Genomic DNA, 20552 nt, shown 5'->3' on the forward strand with positions numbered 1-20552 from the left:
CTGGCAAAGATCTCAAAAACGAGTTGCGGCACAATTTAAAGCGACAAATAGCATCGCGTGTCTCGTTGTGGTAACACACGGTTCGCCAGTTTTTTTTTTTTTTTTTTTTTTTTTTTTTTTATATCGGTGACTGCCATATTCTCTTGAGTTTCCAAATCGTAAAGAATCTTTCCCCAGGGATTGGTCAACTGTGTATGTCCCCATGCGACGTAACTTGCTTAAGGAACACGAGCCGGTGATATGCAGGCAACGTATAATTGATTATCATTCGCTCTGAAACGCTGAAGTAATGACCAGTGCAGTGGTCCAGTGGTCATATTGAATGCCGCTGGATATATCAGCATTTGGCAACCTAACCCAGAGAAGCAGGAAATATGAAGCCACCGAATACCAATTAACTTCGTAGTTGCACGGTTCACATTCCATCATTTCTGAATATGCGAGGACAGTCCTCTTATTGTGCTTTTAATTCTTTTATTTGTTTCATTTTCAGCAAATATACTGGTTTTTTAAATTAAGCTTCTTTTTATACAGAGTTACAGATTATATTAATTTTATATAGGATATATTTAAGAAAGATATTTAATTTTTTGCTAGTTAAGTATTGATCGATTAAGTTACTGTACCTTTGTTCCGATAAATGCGTGCCATTTCCTCGAATCTAATATCATAGCAAATGCCAATACCTATTTTGCAGCCCTTCACATCGAACGTCGTTAGGGAGTTACCACTCCCTGACTGAGTGAATCACTCTCTCGAAAAGTAATCTTATTAGGAATGTCGATGTCGAATAGATGTACCTAATAACATAAAAATGTGGTCGCTAATTCTATTGCTGCAACTTTTGTAATTTAATATCAAAGTTACCAACTCCTAAACTTTAATTATTTTTTATTTAATAACTGACAGCGTTTTTATCACTTTCTTTTATTAAAAAATCTTATCATTTAATAATGTTTAAAAAGGAGAAAAAATAAGTATAATAATATTTTAAGTATGTGAAAAATTTATACAACAACAAACACATTACAACAAAAATGGGCGTTTCCCGTATCATAACGTATTTTATAAACCGTAAATTATAGAATTGGTTATAGTATACGTATGTACATATGTATATTCCTAAATTATTCCTAGATAGAGTCACTTTCTTCACCCCAATATTTTCAAATTCAAAGCCATAAAGGAATATATTACTTACCTTTCGGTGTTTTGCTATCAAAGTTCCATCGGGACCCCAAATAGTACAGGTATTGTACAATTTAGCGCCCTCTATTTCAGGCATCGTACCACCAACTACATAGATGTTGTTTTCTTTAGCTGCGTTCGATGAAGCAACGCTCGTTTCACCATCAGGAATACTCTCGGCGTATTTTGGAAAGTACTCTGCAATGCAATATTTCAATTAATGAAATGTCTTTTGTTCCAACCATAAATTAAATTGAAATGTTTGTCAGTTTTTTATTTTTTAAATTATTAAAATAACTAAGTTTTATATTTCGACTTAATTAAATATGCAATTACTTAGCTAATAGTATATATAATAAATTGTTTCTACAGGTTCAAAATGAAAAATGAATATTTAGAAATATTTAATTACGACAATGCTATTTGTGTTAGCATCAGTGGCTTGTTACTCAACGACTTTGCTAGTACTTTTTGAAACATAAAGTTAGTTTTCAATTAACACTTATACTAGAGGCGGAATTATAAATGCAAAATAATTGATAATACTAATTTATAAGTACCTAATTATTAGTATCTTAAAAAATATATTTATACAAAAATCACGATAATCATGAAAATGGGGAAATCCTATATTCTCGAATCAATTCACAATTTATTTTGTATATTAATTAGATTCCGCGCTCATCAGTACGTACTCACTGGCGACATCGAGAAAATGTATCGGCAATTCCTCGTACGACCAGAGGATCGGAAATATCAAAGGATATTATGGCGCAGCGCGAGTGGAGAAACAGAAACATATGAGCTTAACACCGTAATACTCTTATCATAGAAATAGAAGCAGTCCTCAATTCCCGCCCGCTAACTCCTATCTCCACCGATCCAAATGATCTCCTAGCCCTCACTCCCGGACATTTCCTCATTGGCGATTCATTAATGTGCTTACGTGATCGAGATTTCAGAGACATTCCATCGAACCGACTCTCCAAATGGCAGCATATCCAACAGCTTAAACAACATTTTTGGAACCGCTGGCATAAGGAGTATTTGAACGAGCTAACCAACCGCAATAAATGGAGCAAGGGTGGACACAGCATCCAAAAGGGCACAATCGTCATCCTCAGAGAGGACAACGTTCCCTCCATGCATTGGCCTCTGGGCCGAGTTCATCCAGGCGCCGATGGTGTTGTCACGTAAAATAACAAAATAAAAAAGGAATTTGAGGTAAAAAATAAAAAAAAGAAAACTTTATTTTTTTTCTAACATCAATACACTTTACAATCTACTTCCGAACTCTGGGCGTGACTTTTTAAGACTGACTCTTATGATTTTACTTTCGATCGGATCCGATTACTTTCTTTTGTCATCCCTCAACATCCCCACCGTCCATGCATTTGCTAGGCGTCCGCGACCGTTGCCACGTGCTCTTTCTTCTAGAACCTTCGGTGGAAGGACCGTTGGGATGTTGATGGTTCATTAGGCACTTCAGCGATATACATTGTCGCCGAGTGCTTTATCTCTATCGTCAGTCCGTCGGATTTGAAGTATGCCGGTCGTGACAGTGTCATCCGGACAGCTACAGTTCAGACGGCAAAAAGCATTTTGGATCGGGGCGTCAAAAGGCTTGTCCCACTGCCAATTCAACCCGATCTCGAGAAACCCGAACAACTAGCCACCGAGACGAAATAAGATGGGAACTTCAACCACACCTCGCTAGTTTGATCGGTACCCTCTCAACGGGGGGAGAATGTTACGCCATGCGGCTTACCATAGGTCATATTCTTAACTATCGATCGCGGCACTATAATGTCGCAGACGGACCGTCGCGTCTGCCCGGCAAACAAACATTGTAGTGGCAAGCGCATGGTTCATTAAGCAGGGCGACTTCCAGAAACGTCGACTCGTAGTCGTTATTTTACCTCGCGTAAAAGAATGTGGCGTGATCCGAACGTAGTGGAGGTCGCCTTCCAGAAAAAACGAAAAAAATCGAAAGGCGTTCAGAACTTTTCGAGAAGTCGAACCGTCAACACAGGTGGTATGTCGCGCATTACTTATCAACCAAAACGCAGTTACATTTTTTTTGTTCCATTTATATCTTTCTAGTTAATAAGTTGTTGAAATAAACATTAATTTATTTGTGTTAATTCTGTGGAATTTCATTGAACTACCCTTATTATCATAATCGAAATAAGGGGATCGATCAGTTCGTGGCGTCGATTATTTAATCGTAATGGGAACTTACAACTCTCGTTGACGTGCTATCTCGCGATCGCGTCTCTCCGCGAACGGTCGAAACAAAATGATTCACTAAAAACTGTCCTGAATTCCTAAGAATTTATTTACCGCAAAACTGACAAAGTGTTTATTTAAAACATGAGGTTGAAGGTAGTCCTTTTCTTTCATTTCATTCATTTTCATTTTCTTTCTTAAGTATGGCTAACACGATATCTAATCAATTAAAATTTTATATTTTCACGTGAAAAGTTTCTTTAGATAATTATTATCAACATGATGACTAACTCTTACGGATTAATACGTGTCTGTAGGGCAATCCGGTGGACTTGATCGGCCTTTTACTTCGAAAGTTGAGTAATCGGTGTCGCTTTCTTACGCATCTTTGAACTGTATAAATGTTTTAAAATTGTTTGATCCAGAATGTACCACACCGGACAATCAAGAAGGCAGGTGCCTTGACTACAGAAAATGTAAACCTCTGCAAGAAATATGGCAGATACAGTACCGTACAGCCACCGATTTTTATAGACGATCAGTGTGCAGATACCAGGGCAATGTTACGATCGTTTGCTGTCCGAACGATCCAAACAAAGAGAAGAGAGAAATTTTAATAAAAACTGTGTATAAGTATAAGGCTTTGCGACCACCATACTGTGGTTTTAGCAACGTCTCTCATACCAGGGTGGTCGATGGTAAACCAGCTGAACTTGGTACGTTTTATGTCTTTCTTTCCGATTAATAATAAGCCATTTACTGCAAAGAATGAACTTTAAAGGCATTAAACAGCACATCAATGTACATTTCAATTAGACTAAATAATAATGCTATGATTTTATCGGTAGTAACTTTACTTATTAACTTGAATTATTTCTTTCTTTTACTTCATGTTAGGAAGAGTATCTTTTTGCTTGAAATAAAAAATTGATATAGGAGTAATAATATGGATAGAGATCAAAAACTGTTAGGGCAGAAATTACACGTTTGAACTTTATAGTTCAGTATAGTTCAAATAGAAATTATATAGAATTATTTAATAATTTGTATTCCACTGGAATAAAAATTTAATTTCTGTCTTTATCAAATCTCTATTTCAGAGTATTTGTACGTATGTACTTATCGTCTGCTGTATGATCGAATATCGAATAGGTAATAATCGTTGTTACTCGTTATGTGAGAAAAAATTATGTACATTCACAACTATGACTATTGCATTTTAGGCGATTGGCCATGGATCGCTGCATTAGGTTTTCGTAATCCCCGAAACCCAGACAAACCACTATGGAAGTACGGAGGTTCCCTGATATCGGCTAGGCATGTTTTGACCGCAGCACATTGTGCACATATGGATGGAATAGAAAACATACACAATCATAATATTGTCATTCTTAGATTGGTGGAGGAGGTGCCATTTTCGAGTAAGTCCTCAAATATATATATATATATATATATATATATATATGCTATTGAGTATTACTGAAGTATCATATCCTGAAATTTCTTACTGTACACATATATTGTGTCATAAAGCGTGTATAATTCTTTCTCATACTTTTGGTCATTCGTTTCCTGCATTTTCATTTATTTTTTTATTTTTCAGGGTACGTATATCCCATTTGTACGAAAGAGCCCCTACGAAAGAGCAACTTCGTCGGCTATAACCCCCTTGTTGCTGGATCGGGAGCATTAAGATATAGTAAGTGATATCAATTTTATAATAAAATTAAATAGTTCCAGTCTTAAATATCTTTCTTATTTTCTTCGTAGGACGACCACGACGTAATGCATTAATGGAAGTACAAATGCCAGTGATTAAGAACGCCGAATGCAAAATAGCTTATTCCAAATTTCCTAATGCACCTGATATCACTGATGGTATAATATGCGCCGAACATGCTCAGGGTGGAGAGGATTCTTGTACGGTAATTAAGTTACGGAGTTACTACAAACTATACGGTATCTGAAGACACGTCGATTCGAATTAACATCAAATCGACGTCTTAAACATTAAAAATAATAGATAAACACAATTTAATAGTTTTGCCCACTTCTCACACCTCGTTATGGTATTTAATCTAATTTCCTCTAATCTTAGTTTTGCTCAAAATACATATAACATGTACGTTATAAATTGGAGTATTTCAATACACAAATCAATAGAAGATTATTACTGTATATAAGTATAATTTCAATACAATTCGATCGATATATTTCAGTATCTTTGATTAAAAATTTAACGATCCTTTCAGGCTGACCGCGGCGGACCACTGCTGATACAACATGAATTAACCTCGTATTTAATAGGTATTGTGTCTTATGCTTATAAGTGCGGCACAGCTGGGTATCCCAGCGTTTACACTAGGGTCACATCGTACCTTGACTTCATTCTCCAAGCGATGCAATAATATGATATTACTGTTCCATAAATATCATTGTGTAAAAAACGTAAAGTTGGATTTTCTTATTGTGGAGATAAGAAACAGCTCAAATTTACATTGTTTTGTACGTTACAAATTATAGGCTTAAAATGTACGAAATGTAACTTTGAAACGACACTAATTTTTTACGCACGATAAACCTCCACGACTTAGGTATGTAAAGATGATAAACGTATATTAATTCTATTAATTTGGTAATAATAAACCAACTTTCTGAGAAGTTCTGTAAATTTCGTTTCTGTTGTATCAAGAGAATAATGGAATATTCCACTTAGATCGTATACTTCTTGTACGTACGTACAAAATTTTCCGGCTAATCTAAAACACTTCATAAGATAGAGAGCTTCTGGAAATTCGGACACAGAGAGTGCATAAAATACAAGATAAGTCTCGTGTCTTTCAAAATTATTTTTTATTCGCTAAAAACGTCCTGTGTACTCATGCAATCACATGCAACCTCGAAACTTCACTTATTTTTTATCACTTTCCAATTCAATACACAGTTTCAGCATTTTTGACTATATGTAAGAGAAATTTCCATTCAGCCAAAGGTGTACTTACAGATTATAGATTCCTATACGACTCTCAGTAAAAATTTATCCGCACTCCAGATAGTTAAAACTTCTGTCGACCGTATTGATCCATCTGCACTCTTCGTATGACGTCAATATCTGTTCAGTGCTGCTGCGCAGGTTTCTTTGTGTTACGTCAATTCGTTTGTGACCGTTGCGCGAGTAATGGCGCTTTGCAATGGTGATTTGCAGGAAAACAGTGCAGGATGCTGTGATTCGTTTCTTGTGGTCGGAGGTTATGTTTGATGCCTATATTTATCAAAGATTTAATGCACATTATGGAGAAAGTGTTTTGTCACGAAGTGTGTTTGAATGGGCACAAAAGTTCAAAGAAGATCGCACAAGTGTTATGAAAAAACAGCTGGACGCCCGTCCACATCCCCGATGACAACATTGAACGTGCTCATGAACTTATGCTCTATGGAATAGACGAGTGACAGTGGATAATGTGGCAAATCATTTGCAAATCAGCCACGGCTCTGCTTATGCAATAGTACACGACAGATTTGGATTTTAAAAAGTTTGTGCGAGATGGATGCCGAAAAAGCTGATGAAAAGGTGAAGACGACGATGCATTCGTGGTTCGCAGCTCAGCCCAAAACATTTTTTAATGAGAAAATACAAAGGTCCTTCGGCAAATGGACAAAGTGTATACAGAAATCGAGTGATTATGTCAAAAAATGATGTATGTCTTTTTTGACAATTGCTTAAAATAAATTCTACACCGACAGAGCTGGTAACTTTTTACTCACCCTCGTAAGACACTTAAATTTCCAATCTATTATGATGAATAAAAGAGCTTATACTATTAAATCTAATTGTATTTTGTTGCATGAGAGTACACGTGTATGTGATGTACATTACCTTTATATCCCCTTGAACGCTTCAATATTGCGCATATATACTATATTTTGTACAGCTTCTATAAAATTTCGTATGTTTGTTTAGGCTGTTAATCTAGAGGCTGGAGTACAAAGAAGTGGCACAATGATGTGGGCTGATGACATTTATAATTATCAAGGAATCACCCCTACATTCGCTCAGGTATATATCGTTGACTATAACGTATTTAACATATATGATTGTTAGAATATTAATAATTAATTTTTAATTCTATCAGAATTTTAATGAAACTGTCCCTTGGGAAGGAAGAACTGATACCTTGATATCACGGTTTGTACATCCTATATATACGACAAATTTTAGAACATTATATAACGAAGAACCAGATCGTCGTGGCCATGTGATGTGAATAAAAGGACTTGAATTTGATGATATTTTTATAATGTTAGATAACATAACTAAGTATCTTCACAGTAAGATAGGATGACATGGTTTACATGATCTTAATGTTGTTCACTTGAGTGATGATATTATAAGGAAAAGTGTAATATCACAGGTAGGATGATTCATAATTTAGAACTACTAACTCATGTATGTATTAAAAATTAAAGAAATATATTAAATTTTATAGGATATTTATGTTTAGTAACCAGTAATTCAGAGATTGGTATTCATGGTTACTATAACGAGGCTGTAGAAACGCACCCTTTCTTCTTTGCAAATGGTCCTGTATTTATGTCTAAGCCGAAACTGGAACCTCTGAATAATTTAGATTTATTCTTGTTATTTTCTAAAATACTTATCTACAGTATACCATAAGGAATGATACCGTATCGCACCTAATCAAGTGCCTTAAGAAACATCAACAGGATATCACAGTAATCCCTTATCGACTGATATGTAAGTAAAAGTTATCTGTCATTGTTATACACAATTATGTGTTAGTGTTATACACAGTTATTTATCATTTTCTATTAATTCAGTTGTAGCCACTACAATATCTATGACACTGGTAGTAATTATAAGAACAATAATGATGTTCTATAAGAGGAAATGATGATTAGGAACAAAAACTTACAGGTAAGTCAAAGTATATGTTATTTGCCATTTGAAAAGAAAGTTACTAACTTGGAATTTTTTGATAAATAATAATTGTGCAAAATATATTGGATTTCAAATTTGTCAAAAATTGAAATTTAAGAAGCATTGTAATAATATAACATTAATATTTTGATTTTTCAGGAGATATCATGCGGTGGATGGATAATATGTAAAAAATATTATATAAGAAATAGCATCATGACAAAGAATATATAAAGACAGTTTCATTTTTTATAAATAAAAATTTGTTGTTCCAGATTTTGAAATATAGTGAAACGTTTAATTAGTATCTTAATATCTTTAAATAATTATTATTTTAGAATCAATTGTAATTGTATCATACGTACTTTTGAATTCATGCAAGAACATATGTAATTTTGAAGTAGTTATTATTAGGAAATTGTTAGACGCGAACAGTATGCGAAAAGTTAGTATGTAGTGTAATAATTATCAATCAAAGCACAAGAATTAAATTCTTGAGGAAAAAATTTCCGGAATTTCTTATTTACATGATTATAAAGAAATCCATAATAAAAAGGAGCTGTTTTCTAATACTTCTCTTCCTTGTAATGCCTACGTTAATAATAACGAGGTTCGACTTTTTGTTTTTAGAGGGATACTGGAAAATTTGAAAGTACAGTACCATTGGGAAGAAAATCACGATATTGAAAACGATATTTGCAAGTAAATTTCCAAAAAATCTGTTTTCAAATTTTCGCTTTCTATTTCACATTAAAAGAAAGGGAGGGCTGCCTTCTTTTTCTGCAAGACAAAACAAACATTCTGAATCTCGTATCAATGAATGATGTCAATAAGTTATTTTTCTTTTCAGATTGAACAATATTCCAGATTTATTCATAATTTCATACTACGCGAAGAATAGACTTTCATAGGTATATAAAGGAAATATTAAGTATTGGAAAACTCTTTTTCGTTGTAGGTGACATATGCTTCACGGTTGAACACATGTATTTTTGAACACATATAAATGAAGAAGTACTCTTATGGAGAAAAAGAATTGATACCTTCGATTGACATTAGATAATGTATATAAACTTATGAACAATCACTATCAGTTTGTATTTTAGGTGCACACGCAGATTTGTTGGAGTTCTTATAAAATGTACTTCCTGTACGAACGTTTTATTCTTCCAAATTTTACGATACTATGTCTCATATAATAACTATATGGATTAAACGTAATATAAATGATCCGAAAATAGACTCGAACGACATTAATTGTCTTTCTATTTATACCAATATCGAAAATACAAGTAAAGCTGGAGCAATAGTATGCAAGAATGGACTATTTATTATTTTAAACCAAATCATAGCATATTCAGAATGCACAATATTATCATGAAATGTAAATGAATCAGTTGTAAACGAACGATTTTACTGTAAAATCATTGCCACCTTTTTTTCATCTGAAATATAGCAGCAATGAGTACATTCTTTTAATATATAATAAAACGAGATATCTTTATAAAGTTACATATGTCATCACTGGTAACTGTTATCTCGTATGACACCAAATATACCGTTAGTATGGAATGATATTTTTATGAAGATATACTTTAATGATAGATTTTATGAATGAAACGTTATATAAGAAAAATTATCTCTTGTTATTCTATGAAGTGTAGTAGCTAATGAAGATTAATTTTACGAAGTATTAGGGCAAAAGAGAATTAAAAAATTAAAAAGATCTAAATAAGATTGTTCGTGTGGCTTAATTATCTCAATTCTGGTACACCACTTGTTACATTCTAACTACTTAGCGCTAAACAATAACTTGCAAATATTAAAGATATTAACACCTTAATATTAACACCTAAAGGTTTTCAGGAAATTTTATAATATTTGATTATTGTATATCTAGTCATTGATTGATAAAATTTCTTGTATAAGCATAGATCGAGGTTGACGTCATACGCAGATTGCATTACAGGTATCGTTTTAATTTATTTTATGGCTAGAATCATTTGAATATTATACGAATAATTATTTCCATTCGAACGATTAATAAATCACGTACCTATAAAAGATATATTATGAAAAAGACGTGACGAAACAAAAAAATATTGGAAATTCCATTGTCATTAGATCAATTATTTTTGCAATGATTTTTATTTCCATGTAATTACATATGAAATGGGTAATTCATTAACATCTCCTCGAATCGAATATAATTCGTTACACTTCACAACGATTCAAATAATGGACGGGAAATATATAATAACTTTCCTGTCCTTGCGTTAAAATAGTACTGTACAAATCAGATGATACAGGAAATATCCAAAAAACCCAATTACATCCACATTGCATGACAGCACACTTGCAATGGATTTTTGTGATTTCAATGTCACAGACAATGACACAACTAATCAGAACACGTTCGAGGCTATAGACATTGAAATTACCGCGTGTTTAATACGTTTAAAGCATAAATCTAAATTTCACGCGATTATTTCTTTGTACATTGTGAAACTCTTAAATTATCTTAATCGAATAAATAATCCTAATGTAATAAAACATCTTGAAATAGACCTAGATATCTGAAACAGAAACTCGAAGGATAAGAAATCCTAAAAGGTACTAATCCTAAAATAACAAACTCCTAAATAATAAACAAGTGATAAAACCTGTTATAAATAATAAACCTTACCTGGAATAATCAAATCCTAACTAATCGAAAATAAAATAAGGCAAGCAATTCTTAATCTTTCAAGTAATTTTTCCGAAAACACAGAAAGATAGAGAAATTAAAAAGACGCAGCACAAATTGCAGCACAATGAAAGTTTCGGAGCGATGAATACGATCGTATTAAACTAAATAATTTTCAAAAGTGAAATTACACTGAAACGTATATCGATGATATTTGTCATTTCTACGATCTGTTTCGCTTGATCGTGCTTCTTTTCTGATGTAAATTCAATTTATAATACGAACTAAGTTTCCTTTATTATTATTAGTCCTGCGTCTTTTTAATTCGTCACTTCTTTTATTTCAGAACAATGACGGGCTCCAAGATGCTGTTCGGATGTTTGGCGTTAATTGCTTTTCTGCATCCATTAGTTCACGTTTGTACTTCGAGTAGTACAGCTCAAGGTTTGTACTTCGAGTTGTCTTTTTCCATGCACTTCAAATTCCAATACGATCTGGTCACGTGGCCTTCGTACAATTTCGAAATTTTACCTGTTTGGTAATCGTCAATGAAAAAAGAAGTTATGCGTGACCTCAACACATTGAAACAATTTTTATGATTTTTTATTTGCCGGTTGGTCAGCAAGTTAATGGAAAAATTTCACTTAACTATTCGCGTTAATTTCTTCGGTTTAACTTTTGGGAAATGCTTCGTTAGCTTCGGGAATATTCCAACGATTCGTTTTACGTACAAAATAAGCATGATAAATATTACATCACGGTAATGTAATATCGGAATATATTAAAGGTGTAATTTTGTCCGATTAATTATAATTTATTAATAATGGATTGAAAATACAGATATTAGTTAGACAGAGAAACGATGTTTGATTAACAGGAAAACTAAATGCAACGCTCGTATTTACAACAAATAACTTGACAACTATTTGGTAACTCTCTCTCTCTCTCTCTCTCTCTCTCTCTCTCTCTCTCTCACTAGCAACTCTAACACTCGACAACACTCGCAACTCAATTCTAACGACTCTATGCTTCGACGTCTCGATCAACTCTGATTCTCGCAACACGCACACTTTTCGATTCGCCTTGAATAGCGAAACCGTCCTTCTTCTAACGTTGTCTATTGTTTCCCTCATATCTATGTAAGAACTACCAACTACGTGCCTTTAGTCACGTAGGCACTCTTAAATGTAAACGAACCACGGAAACACGACGTACACGGTTTTTCTATTTTCAGCCGATCTCCAATCAAAGCTATTCTACGATATTACAATCGGCCTTTCCTGACAATCACATCTGCCCTCAGATGTGCTCATCAGCGCCGCTCGCACTTACATCACTATCGTCAGCATTCCACCATTTCATGTGATCGGCTGCCGTGGAAGTTGTACGTGGCCCTTCGTGCTCCCCCTCTCGCTGCACTATGTATCGGCCATTTCGCAGGACATTTATCACCCGATACGGTCCAAGAAACTTCGGATGCAGCTTTAGCCCGGGACCCCTCTGCATCCTCTCGATTGCCACTAGATCTCCCGTCCTGTATGCTGTCGCCTTCTTGCGTCTCCTGTTATACGCCCGCATGTTTCGGATTTGGATCTCCTCAATCCGTCTCTTTGCGTCCGCACGCAGCTGATCTCGTTCCTCTTGGAACACCGCGGCCTGTTCGTCCTCGATGCTACTGCTCCTCTTTCGCTCTTCCTCTATCTTCCTCTCCGTTGTTTGTTTACCCATTTCACTCTTGTCAGGGGCTTTGATGCGAAAAGCAAAATTTCATATGATCTCACCAATTTCGGATGTCAGTCAAATCAGTCAAATCAGTCAAATAATAAGTTCGCGTTAATATACACGTTCGATTTTTGAAAAGCTTGTTCAATTTAATAAGAGTCTTGGTAACAGGCTTATGTTTTTAGACCTAATTGGTTGTTTTCATTTACAAGTACCTCGTGTTAAAGTACTCATAAAATGACATTAAAATCAGAAAACTAATAACTGAAAGATTATCATTTTTTCTCTGTGGTAGTTTACATATAACATAATGCAACTAACATGTCACGATTAATGCAAAATAAATAAATTACTAATATAGACATTTTTTTAGTAATTTGTATAATCGTGAAACGAATTGGACTTTCTAAAGGCAAATATTAAAGGAAACATGGAATTGATGCCAAATCTATCACAAATATTATTTATACTACTTATTTGCGCCGTCTGAAGCTTTATACTATATACTGATCTACTACATACTATATACTATAAACTGAATCCTTTGACGTAATCTTAATAGCTTGAAGGAATCTCTAACCCTGTAAGCGTTTTCGTTTTATGGATGGTCCTTAGAACAATACTTAGGTTTATTGCGCACTCTTACAAATAACGGAGAAAGCGGGTAGTTATTTTTCCAATAAACAATGTCACCCACGAGCCACGTTGGTAGGAGGCTTCCTCCTCCTATCTTCGTTCATTAACGTTGGCTATAATCAATGGGCACCCTCACTTTCCTAACGAAAAGTGTGAACAACGAATCCGCGTTCTTCGTTCAGAAAGCACACCCACACTGAGATTTCCTCTCGTGGCGGCACACGAGAACGCAAATCTCACCACTCGAAACCAACTAGTGTCGGACGACGGCAGCGCAGTGGTTAGCGCCATAGAGTACAAACGTTCGGATCCCGGGTTCAAATCCCGGCGCCTCGTACTTTTCCAAAGTCCGATGTTTCTTCCACGACATCTAAATAAGAAGGAAATACAGCAGTACTACACCCCGGCAAGCGACATCTACAGCCAGCAGCCTACAATTATCACGGATATATGAAGGAAGACGGAGAAAAAGAAGAAAAAAAGTGTGTTTCGTCCAGAGCCTGCTAGTGGACTCATCAGTAAGGCTTACCTAGCAGGCTCATGCCTTAGACACAATGGAAGGAGGGGGAAACAAAGCTATGTACATGGCAGAGACATTGAAGACGGATTCCTCCCTCCCACGGCCGGACACTGTATCCAAGGCCGGTCGGATCTCCTACCCTCTCTTGCGACGTATCCCAGTGGAGCGGCCCCACTCTTAATCTAGTTTGGTGGGAAAGGTTCGCGTACACACCGTGTGTAAGAACTATTAAAAACCACACAGTGTATCGCGACTACCTTTCTACTACTTAACCCAAGTCCTATATATTATCAGTCTTAGGTCCGAGGCGGCTCCTGTCACGTAAAGTTGGTACTTGGGTGGTAGTAAGAAGGCTGAGTCGTAACCCAACCACTTATTTTCCTTTATAAAACTTTATTATAAACACTTACAAAATAACACCGAACCGGAGAATAGGGGTTGTATGAGTACAGCAACTAGAAGAGGAACAAGAACTACCCGAGCTGGGTGAAGTCTCGGTTTATATTCGTTTTGGTTTTAGGATGTTGAGGGGCTAGGTGTAGGTTATGATGTAGAAAAGTGTCCGAAGGTCGGGGGTCCATATCCTATCTCTGATGTGGACGGAGGTGCGTCACAGCCTTGGTGTATGCTATGATGATAAGGTGGTGATGTGTCCAAAAGTGTCCGAAGGTCGGGTGTCGATGTATTATCACTGATGTAGGTTGAGATGTGATTGATGTCACATACCCCCCCCCCCCCTCTTTAGATTGATTTTGGTCCTCCAAAATCTTAGTGTTTCCTCAGTATGGAGCGATGGAATTGGACTCTGACTGGTTCGACTTGTACTTGTTCTTCTTCGTCGTGGTATATGCTTTTGCTATTTCAACCTGTGAAGGTTATTGGCTGGTTAAATTTCGACTACGATTAATAGGGATAATTTGCTAAGTTTGACGAAATGCCGCAGTATCACGTGTTGAATCTTTTGTAGACTTTCTAACAGCCTGTGATATAGAATGAGTTAGTGGTCTTTGAGTAATGGTTTTATACTATCTTGTTGTTTCTTTATAGTTTGATTGTTATCCAGTTGTTCCTTTGATACTTGCATTTCTTTGTTTTGTTTAGCAACTTCTAAAGCCTTTTCAGCATCTACAACTGGTTCTTTTTCCATGCATGTAATTTCTTCTCCAACCAGTACAACTGTGCTTTCCTCTATAGTTCGTGTTTTTGTGTCATTTAGTAAACTTTTCAATTCAATTTCCACAGTATCTGGAGCTTTAGATACCGACTGACTGTCATCTTCTGCATTTTCAATGCCCCAATCATCAAAGATATCCTGAATGACACTTCTTTTGTTAGTTATGCGCACTTTATCTGCTTCACTTATAGATTTATTCCTTCCTTCTGTATTAGCAACATGTATAAGTACGACAATTTTATTATGAATAATTTTCTTTTCTACATTAATTTTATGTGAACTATCAAAAGATCAATCTTGCCATTTCCATTTGTTGTTTCTTGTTATTCTTTTCTTTAATATCAATGTCATCTGCAGTTTCTAGATCACTAATTACTCCTGAGGTAATAGGAGTTATAGAATCGTTTCTTGTCTTTGTATGATTTAATATGTCATAATTGTATTTCTGGCTACAATTTTCAGAAACTTCTTGAGCCACAATTTCTGTTGAAATTACTTCTATAATTGTTCCATCACTTTCTCGTGCTTAACCTATCGAATTAAATTCTTCATTTACAATTTCAGCGTTCTTCATTCCTTTTTGTTCTGCAGAAACATTTTTTTTTCTTCATTGGAATTTACAACAGCATCCTTTTCATGTACAGTTAAAACAATATTTTTTTCCGTACTTTCATTCATATCATTAATATATAGTAGTTTCTACAGTCAGTACCATTACTTCTGAACTACTATCAACTAGTTTAGACAAATCTGTGTCTGTATCCGTGAGATGCAATGTTTGGGCTTTATCATCAAAAGTTTCACCAAGTGTTTTAATTAATGCTTGACACTGAGCATTAGTAACACTAACTGTATCTATATTTAACACTGTACAAACGTTGTGTTTCTCAATGTTTTGTTCACCCTCATTTGTATTAAATATTTCAACATCGTTCGTACTTTCTTTATCTAAAGATGTGTCACCTGCATATCTTGAATGATCTCCAATCTCAGTTGTATTCTCTGCTTGCTCTTCTTGAAATTTCTCATCTTTTTTTTTTTTTTTATATTGATCATCAATTTGTGGGTCCTTATTTATTATTTCTTGTTCTACTTCATTAATCGCAGCGTTCTTTATGCTCTCTGTCTCACTACTTTCCTTACTTTAAAAATTTTTTTTTGTTTTTATTTAAATCTGTTACATCACATTTATTTACTACTAAACCATCTTGAATTGTATTATCTGTACATTCCTGTGACTTTTTTTTTTTTGATTTTCTGGAATATCATGCACATTCTTTATAATATCAGTCGTTGATTCTGATATTAATGAAGAAGATACATCTACTTTTATCGATGATTCTACTTTATTAATGTCACTGTGCACTTCATCTAGTTGTTCCATAGTAAAACATCAAGATTGTTACAATTACTTAAGAAGTCATAGATTGTTATTTAAATATTTACTGCACTTTTCCATCAATGTAACTCTTTATGGCAGTTTGACATTCTACAGAACACCAATGCTGTATCAGTTTATATTTTTCTTCATCATGAAGTTTTATTATATCACCTAATTCTTCCTGATGTTTTTTTTTCTTTTTTTTCAATTTTCAAATAAGAGTGTGTTTTCTATGTGAATCTTTTAATTCTTGGTTCGCCTCGAGTAAGCGATTATTAACATCTTTGGAAAGTTTTTGGACGTTTTCCAGTTCTTTTCTAAGAAAATTATTTTGTTCGTTCATATCTTTTACTTGACCTTCAATTTCTACCCTACGCAATATTTCAAATTTATTTTCATTGACAAGGATCATTTTTCTTATTTTTCAAAATCCAGTTTCAATTTATTAGTTTCTTCTTCATATTTATATCCAAAATCACCCACTTTTTCATATTCACCCTTTAGTTCGTCTAGTTCACATTGAAGGGCAGATTATTTGTCCTTGTGGTTCAAGAACTACATTTTATCTCTTTTGCATCTTTAGCTCCAGCTTCACGTTCCTCCATTGAATTACTAACACATGAATTAAGTTTGGCCTTTTTTTTTTGTTCCAGCAAGTCAACTTCATATTTGTGACTTATGTTATTTCTTCTAATTTTATTGTTAGTTCTTCAATTTGTATTCCAAAAGATTGAACTCTTTTTACGTGCGTGTGTGTTTTTTTTTTTTTTTTGTAACTCGTCGAGTTGCAATTCTAATTTTTGCACTTCCTCCTTCATGTCCTCTATGTGCTTCTCGAGCTCTTGTGTCGTCCTGTCTTTGTCGGAACATTCTACTTGAAGATCAGCGAGTTGATGCTCGGGATCGTAATTCAATTTTTGGTCGTTAGCAGTAATAAGCTCACGTAACTTCACTTTTGAATTTGATCTTGTTTGGTCTTGATTGTGTTTTCCTGGTGCTTGTGGTGTTCTAAAAGTAATCGTCACGTTGCTTGCATTTTTAGTGCACATTGATACACTGCACTCTGCACAGGCAATGCTTTTGCTGTCATGAAATCTCTCTAACTTTTCAGTAACAAAACCTTTTATTTTATTATTTAATTTTGGATCATGCCCCTGGTGGAGATACATTATGTGTTCTCTTTACCTTTATTATGCACACGTTTTCCTTTTGCTCTCAATTTTTCGATCATCTTGTGCTGTTCTATATATTGTGTTCTTATGTTCTTCGCATATAAATCCTGTCGATTGATTTTATCTTTCAGTTGAGGTACATGTTTAATTATTTACCTGTGATTATGATGAACAACCTCAGCGTATTTCCTTTCTCTCTCTCTTTTTTTTTTTATGGATTTCTTGATAATCTTTTAGAAGTTGCTCGTTATATTTGGAAAGCTTTCTCACTTCGTCTTCAGCTGTTTCCTAACGGGATTTTTCTTCTTCAAGTCTTTCTGTAATCATTTTTTCTAAACTTCTCCATTTATTCTGTTCTTCTTCGAGTAATTTATTACGTTTCGGTATCTGGCTATCTTTTCCTTTAAAACATTTAATTTTATCAGAGAGTTCTCCTATTTTCAAACTTGCTTCATTTAAGGTAACTTTATGAATTTCCTATTGATGCTTTAACATTTGATGTAAGTCTTCTATTGCTGTTTCACGTTCTTTCAACTGTTCATTAAATTCGTTGTTTAGCATATCCACTCGAGAAATTTCGAGTTCTTGAGCATCGTTTCTTCTTTTAGAAATTTGGTTTATTTTCTCTCGCCTGCTGCTACATGTTGCTGTCATTTTATCAACTTCTTTCTTCTTTTTTTCTTTTTTTTTTTTTGTTGAACTTAAAATCTTGATTTAAGGTTTGTGTTTCACTATATGATTTATTATTATTAACTAGTTCAACATTATTTTCAGTAGATTTTTTTTCGCGTGATTTTTATACTTATTTAAATAGTTTAACATGAGCAAATGCATCGTACGTCAGATATACCATTTTTAATAAATTGTCGCCTTTACAACTCGAGTTACCTCTGAACGAGTCGCATGATTGATCAATAAGCCATGAGTAATTATGCAAATTCAGTTTTTTTTTCATCTATTTATTTGAATATTATAACAAAGACTTTACATTGAATATTTTATTAAAATTGTAAGTTTTTCATAAACGCTTCAAAAGCCACAGTCTATTGATCAACTCCTCTATCCTTTCTCTTTCTCCTCACTAAAATAGATAAATTCCTAATGTAGTTTGTGGATAATATTTTTTTTTTTTTTCTAAAGCAAATCACATTTATCATCTGATATATTTTTTGAAATAATTTCTGTCTGTACATTTTCTTCTTTTCCCTTACTCCTCTTTCTCTTTCTAATGAATTCTTTTTATTCCGTAAAATAGTTTTTGTATATTCAATTTTGTTAAGTGCAATCCTTATTTCTGATAACTTACTTTTATTAGATAATTCTTGTGAATCTTCTACTACATCTTCCATATCATTTTGAGTGCGGCTTCTACCTTCAGTAAATTTAATATCTTGAACCGTATCATTAATTTCAATAGCTCTTTCGGTATCAAGTAAATCGCACTTATTATTGAATATACCTTTTGAATTGACTTCTGTCTCTGTAGTTTCTTCTTTTGTATCTTCTTCGAGTTTTCTTTGTTCTTCTAATCCACCCTTCTCATTTTGTAGGATCTTCCTTGTATCTTCATCTTTTTTAACTTCGACTTTATCCGATCTCCTAGGTCTGCCTCTATGTTTCGCTTCATCAGTTGCTATTACACCCGTTACTGCATTATCATTTTCTACAGATTTATACCTATCGCTATCACTAGCTGTGTTCGTTAAAAGAACTTCCCTTCGTTGACGAGTATCAGTTGTTTCGTTTTCACTATCTGAAATTGATTTTTGTTTAACACCTCTTTTTTCTTCTTTGGCAAATTTATTTTCTACATTTTCCGATGCCTTTTGTTTATTAATTATTTCACACTTGTCTTCGATTAATTTCGTCTTTAAAGCGCTTCGCAAAATTTTATTTGTGTTTGATTGTCTGGCTTGATTATAAACAATTTCTTCAAATTTTGGCGAAGTAGCAGGCTTTGCAGCAACATTATAACGACTGCTCCGTTTACTACTATCTAACATAGATGGAGATGGATTCTTGTCATCTTTATTCTCTAAAGACTTCTCTTGTCTATTAGCATCTAAATTTCTCGACATAAGATCTGCTGAAGTTTTTGATTCTGTAGTGTCACACGCATTTTTCGCTGTCATCATTTGGTCTTCTTCTATAAGCAAATGTTCATTATTGTAAGCATTATCTCTTGCTTTTTGTATGGATTCTAATGATATATTTTGTTCAACGTTGTCTATTGATTTTGTATCATTTTCAGCAGTTGATTTACTAACTGCTTCTAATTCCTTCGTTTCAATTTGGTTTTCTTTATTTGTATCGCCGTCCAAAATATTTCTCATTGAAATATTATCCTTCTTGTTATGATCTTTTTCTGCTTCTCCTAAACTTTTACTTTTTTTGTCAAACCATTCTTGTAAATTTTGAGTATCTTGTGACGAAGATGGTGACAAATCATTATACAATACCGCAATATCTTCTTTCCTTCGTTTCACAGACTCTTTCTGGTATTCTGTTGAGCTATTGACATCAAACATTAAGTCTGTTTTAATGAAAATATAATCCTGTGAAGCGGTGTCAATTGATACTTTCTTTTCATAAGAATTTTCTACATTAGACTGCAATTCTTTTGAAAATTCTTTCAAAACCATTTCTTCATTTCCTACAGTAACGTCTGTTTTCTCCAAGCTTTTGTTCAAATTATTAGAAACTAAACTACCCTGATAACTCCGACTAGTCGCTGCTTTAATAGTCTCTGTTACGCCATGCGGCTTGCCATAGATTATATTCTTAACTGTCGGTCGCGGCACTATAATGTCGCAGACGGATCGTCGCGGCTGCCCGGCAAAACAAACATTGTAGTGGCAAGCGCATGGTTCATTAAGCAGGGCGACCTCCAGAAACGTCGATTCGT

General features: G+C 34.3%; 2 protein-coding genes and 1 long non-coding RNA gene across 6 annotated transcripts; 2 read left to right on the top strand and 1 right to left on the bottom strand.

Annotated features, from left to right (window-relative positions):
* The first annotated feature begins 2763 nt into the window (after nt 1-2763).
* LOC126876510 (venom serine protease Bi-VSP-like) lies at nt 2764-8557 on the top strand. Of its 4 annotated transcripts, none has more exons than XM_050639363.1 (7): nt 2764-3223; nt 4641-4838; nt 5021-5116; nt 5188-5342; nt 5670-5724; nt 7379-7474; nt 7551-7772. In XM_050639363.1, exons 1-6 carry the CDS (start codon nt 3121-3123, stop codon nt 7384-7386), a joined length of 615 nt encoding a protein of 204 aa, XP_050495320.1. In that variant the 5' UTR covers nt 2764-3120; the 3' UTR covers nt 7387-7474; nt 7551-7772. The 4 variants fall into 4 exon arrangements, 2 of the variants coding, with proteins under 2 accessions (XP_050495320.1, XP_050495321.1); XM_050639364.1 differs by lacking the exon at nt 2764-3223 and adding an exon at nt 4228-4569; XR_007694244.1 differs by lacking the exons at nt 2764-3223; nt 4641-4838; nt 5021-5116; nt 5188-5342; nt 5670-5724 and adding exons at nt 5997-6011; nt 6422-7186; nt 7905-8173; nt 8257-8353; nt 8516-8557 and having other exon boundaries at nt 7551-7829.
* Nucleotides 8556-9628, top strand: LOC126876526 (uncharacterized). The gene is made up of 2 exons (XR_007694254.1): nt 8556-9058; nt 9207-9628. It is a non-coding gene; the product is annotated as an uncharacterized LOC126876526 (long non-coding RNA).
* An 8682-nt stretch (nt 9629-18310) lies between these two features.
* Nucleotides 18311-20104, bottom strand: LOC126876509 (uncharacterized). The gene is made up of 2 exons (XM_050639362.1): nt 19107-20104; nt 18311-19019 (listed from the first exon to the last, which is right to left on the bottom strand). Exons 1-2 carry the CDS (start codon nt 19978-19980, stop codon nt 18691-18693), a joined length of 1203 nt encoding a protein of 400 aa, XP_050495319.1. The 5' UTR covers nt 19981-20104; the 3' UTR covers nt 18311-18690.
* Between the last annotated feature and the right edge of the window lie 448 nt (nt 20105-20552).

Source organism: Bombus huntii, unplaced genomic scaffold (assembly GCF_024542735.1).
Source record: "Bombus huntii isolate Logan2020A unplaced genomic scaffold, iyBomHunt1.1 ctg00000080.1, whole genome shotgun sequence".
In the NCBI taxonomy this organism is placed as follows: Eukaryota; Metazoa; Arthropoda; class Insecta; order Hymenoptera; family Apidae; genus Bombus; species Bombus huntii.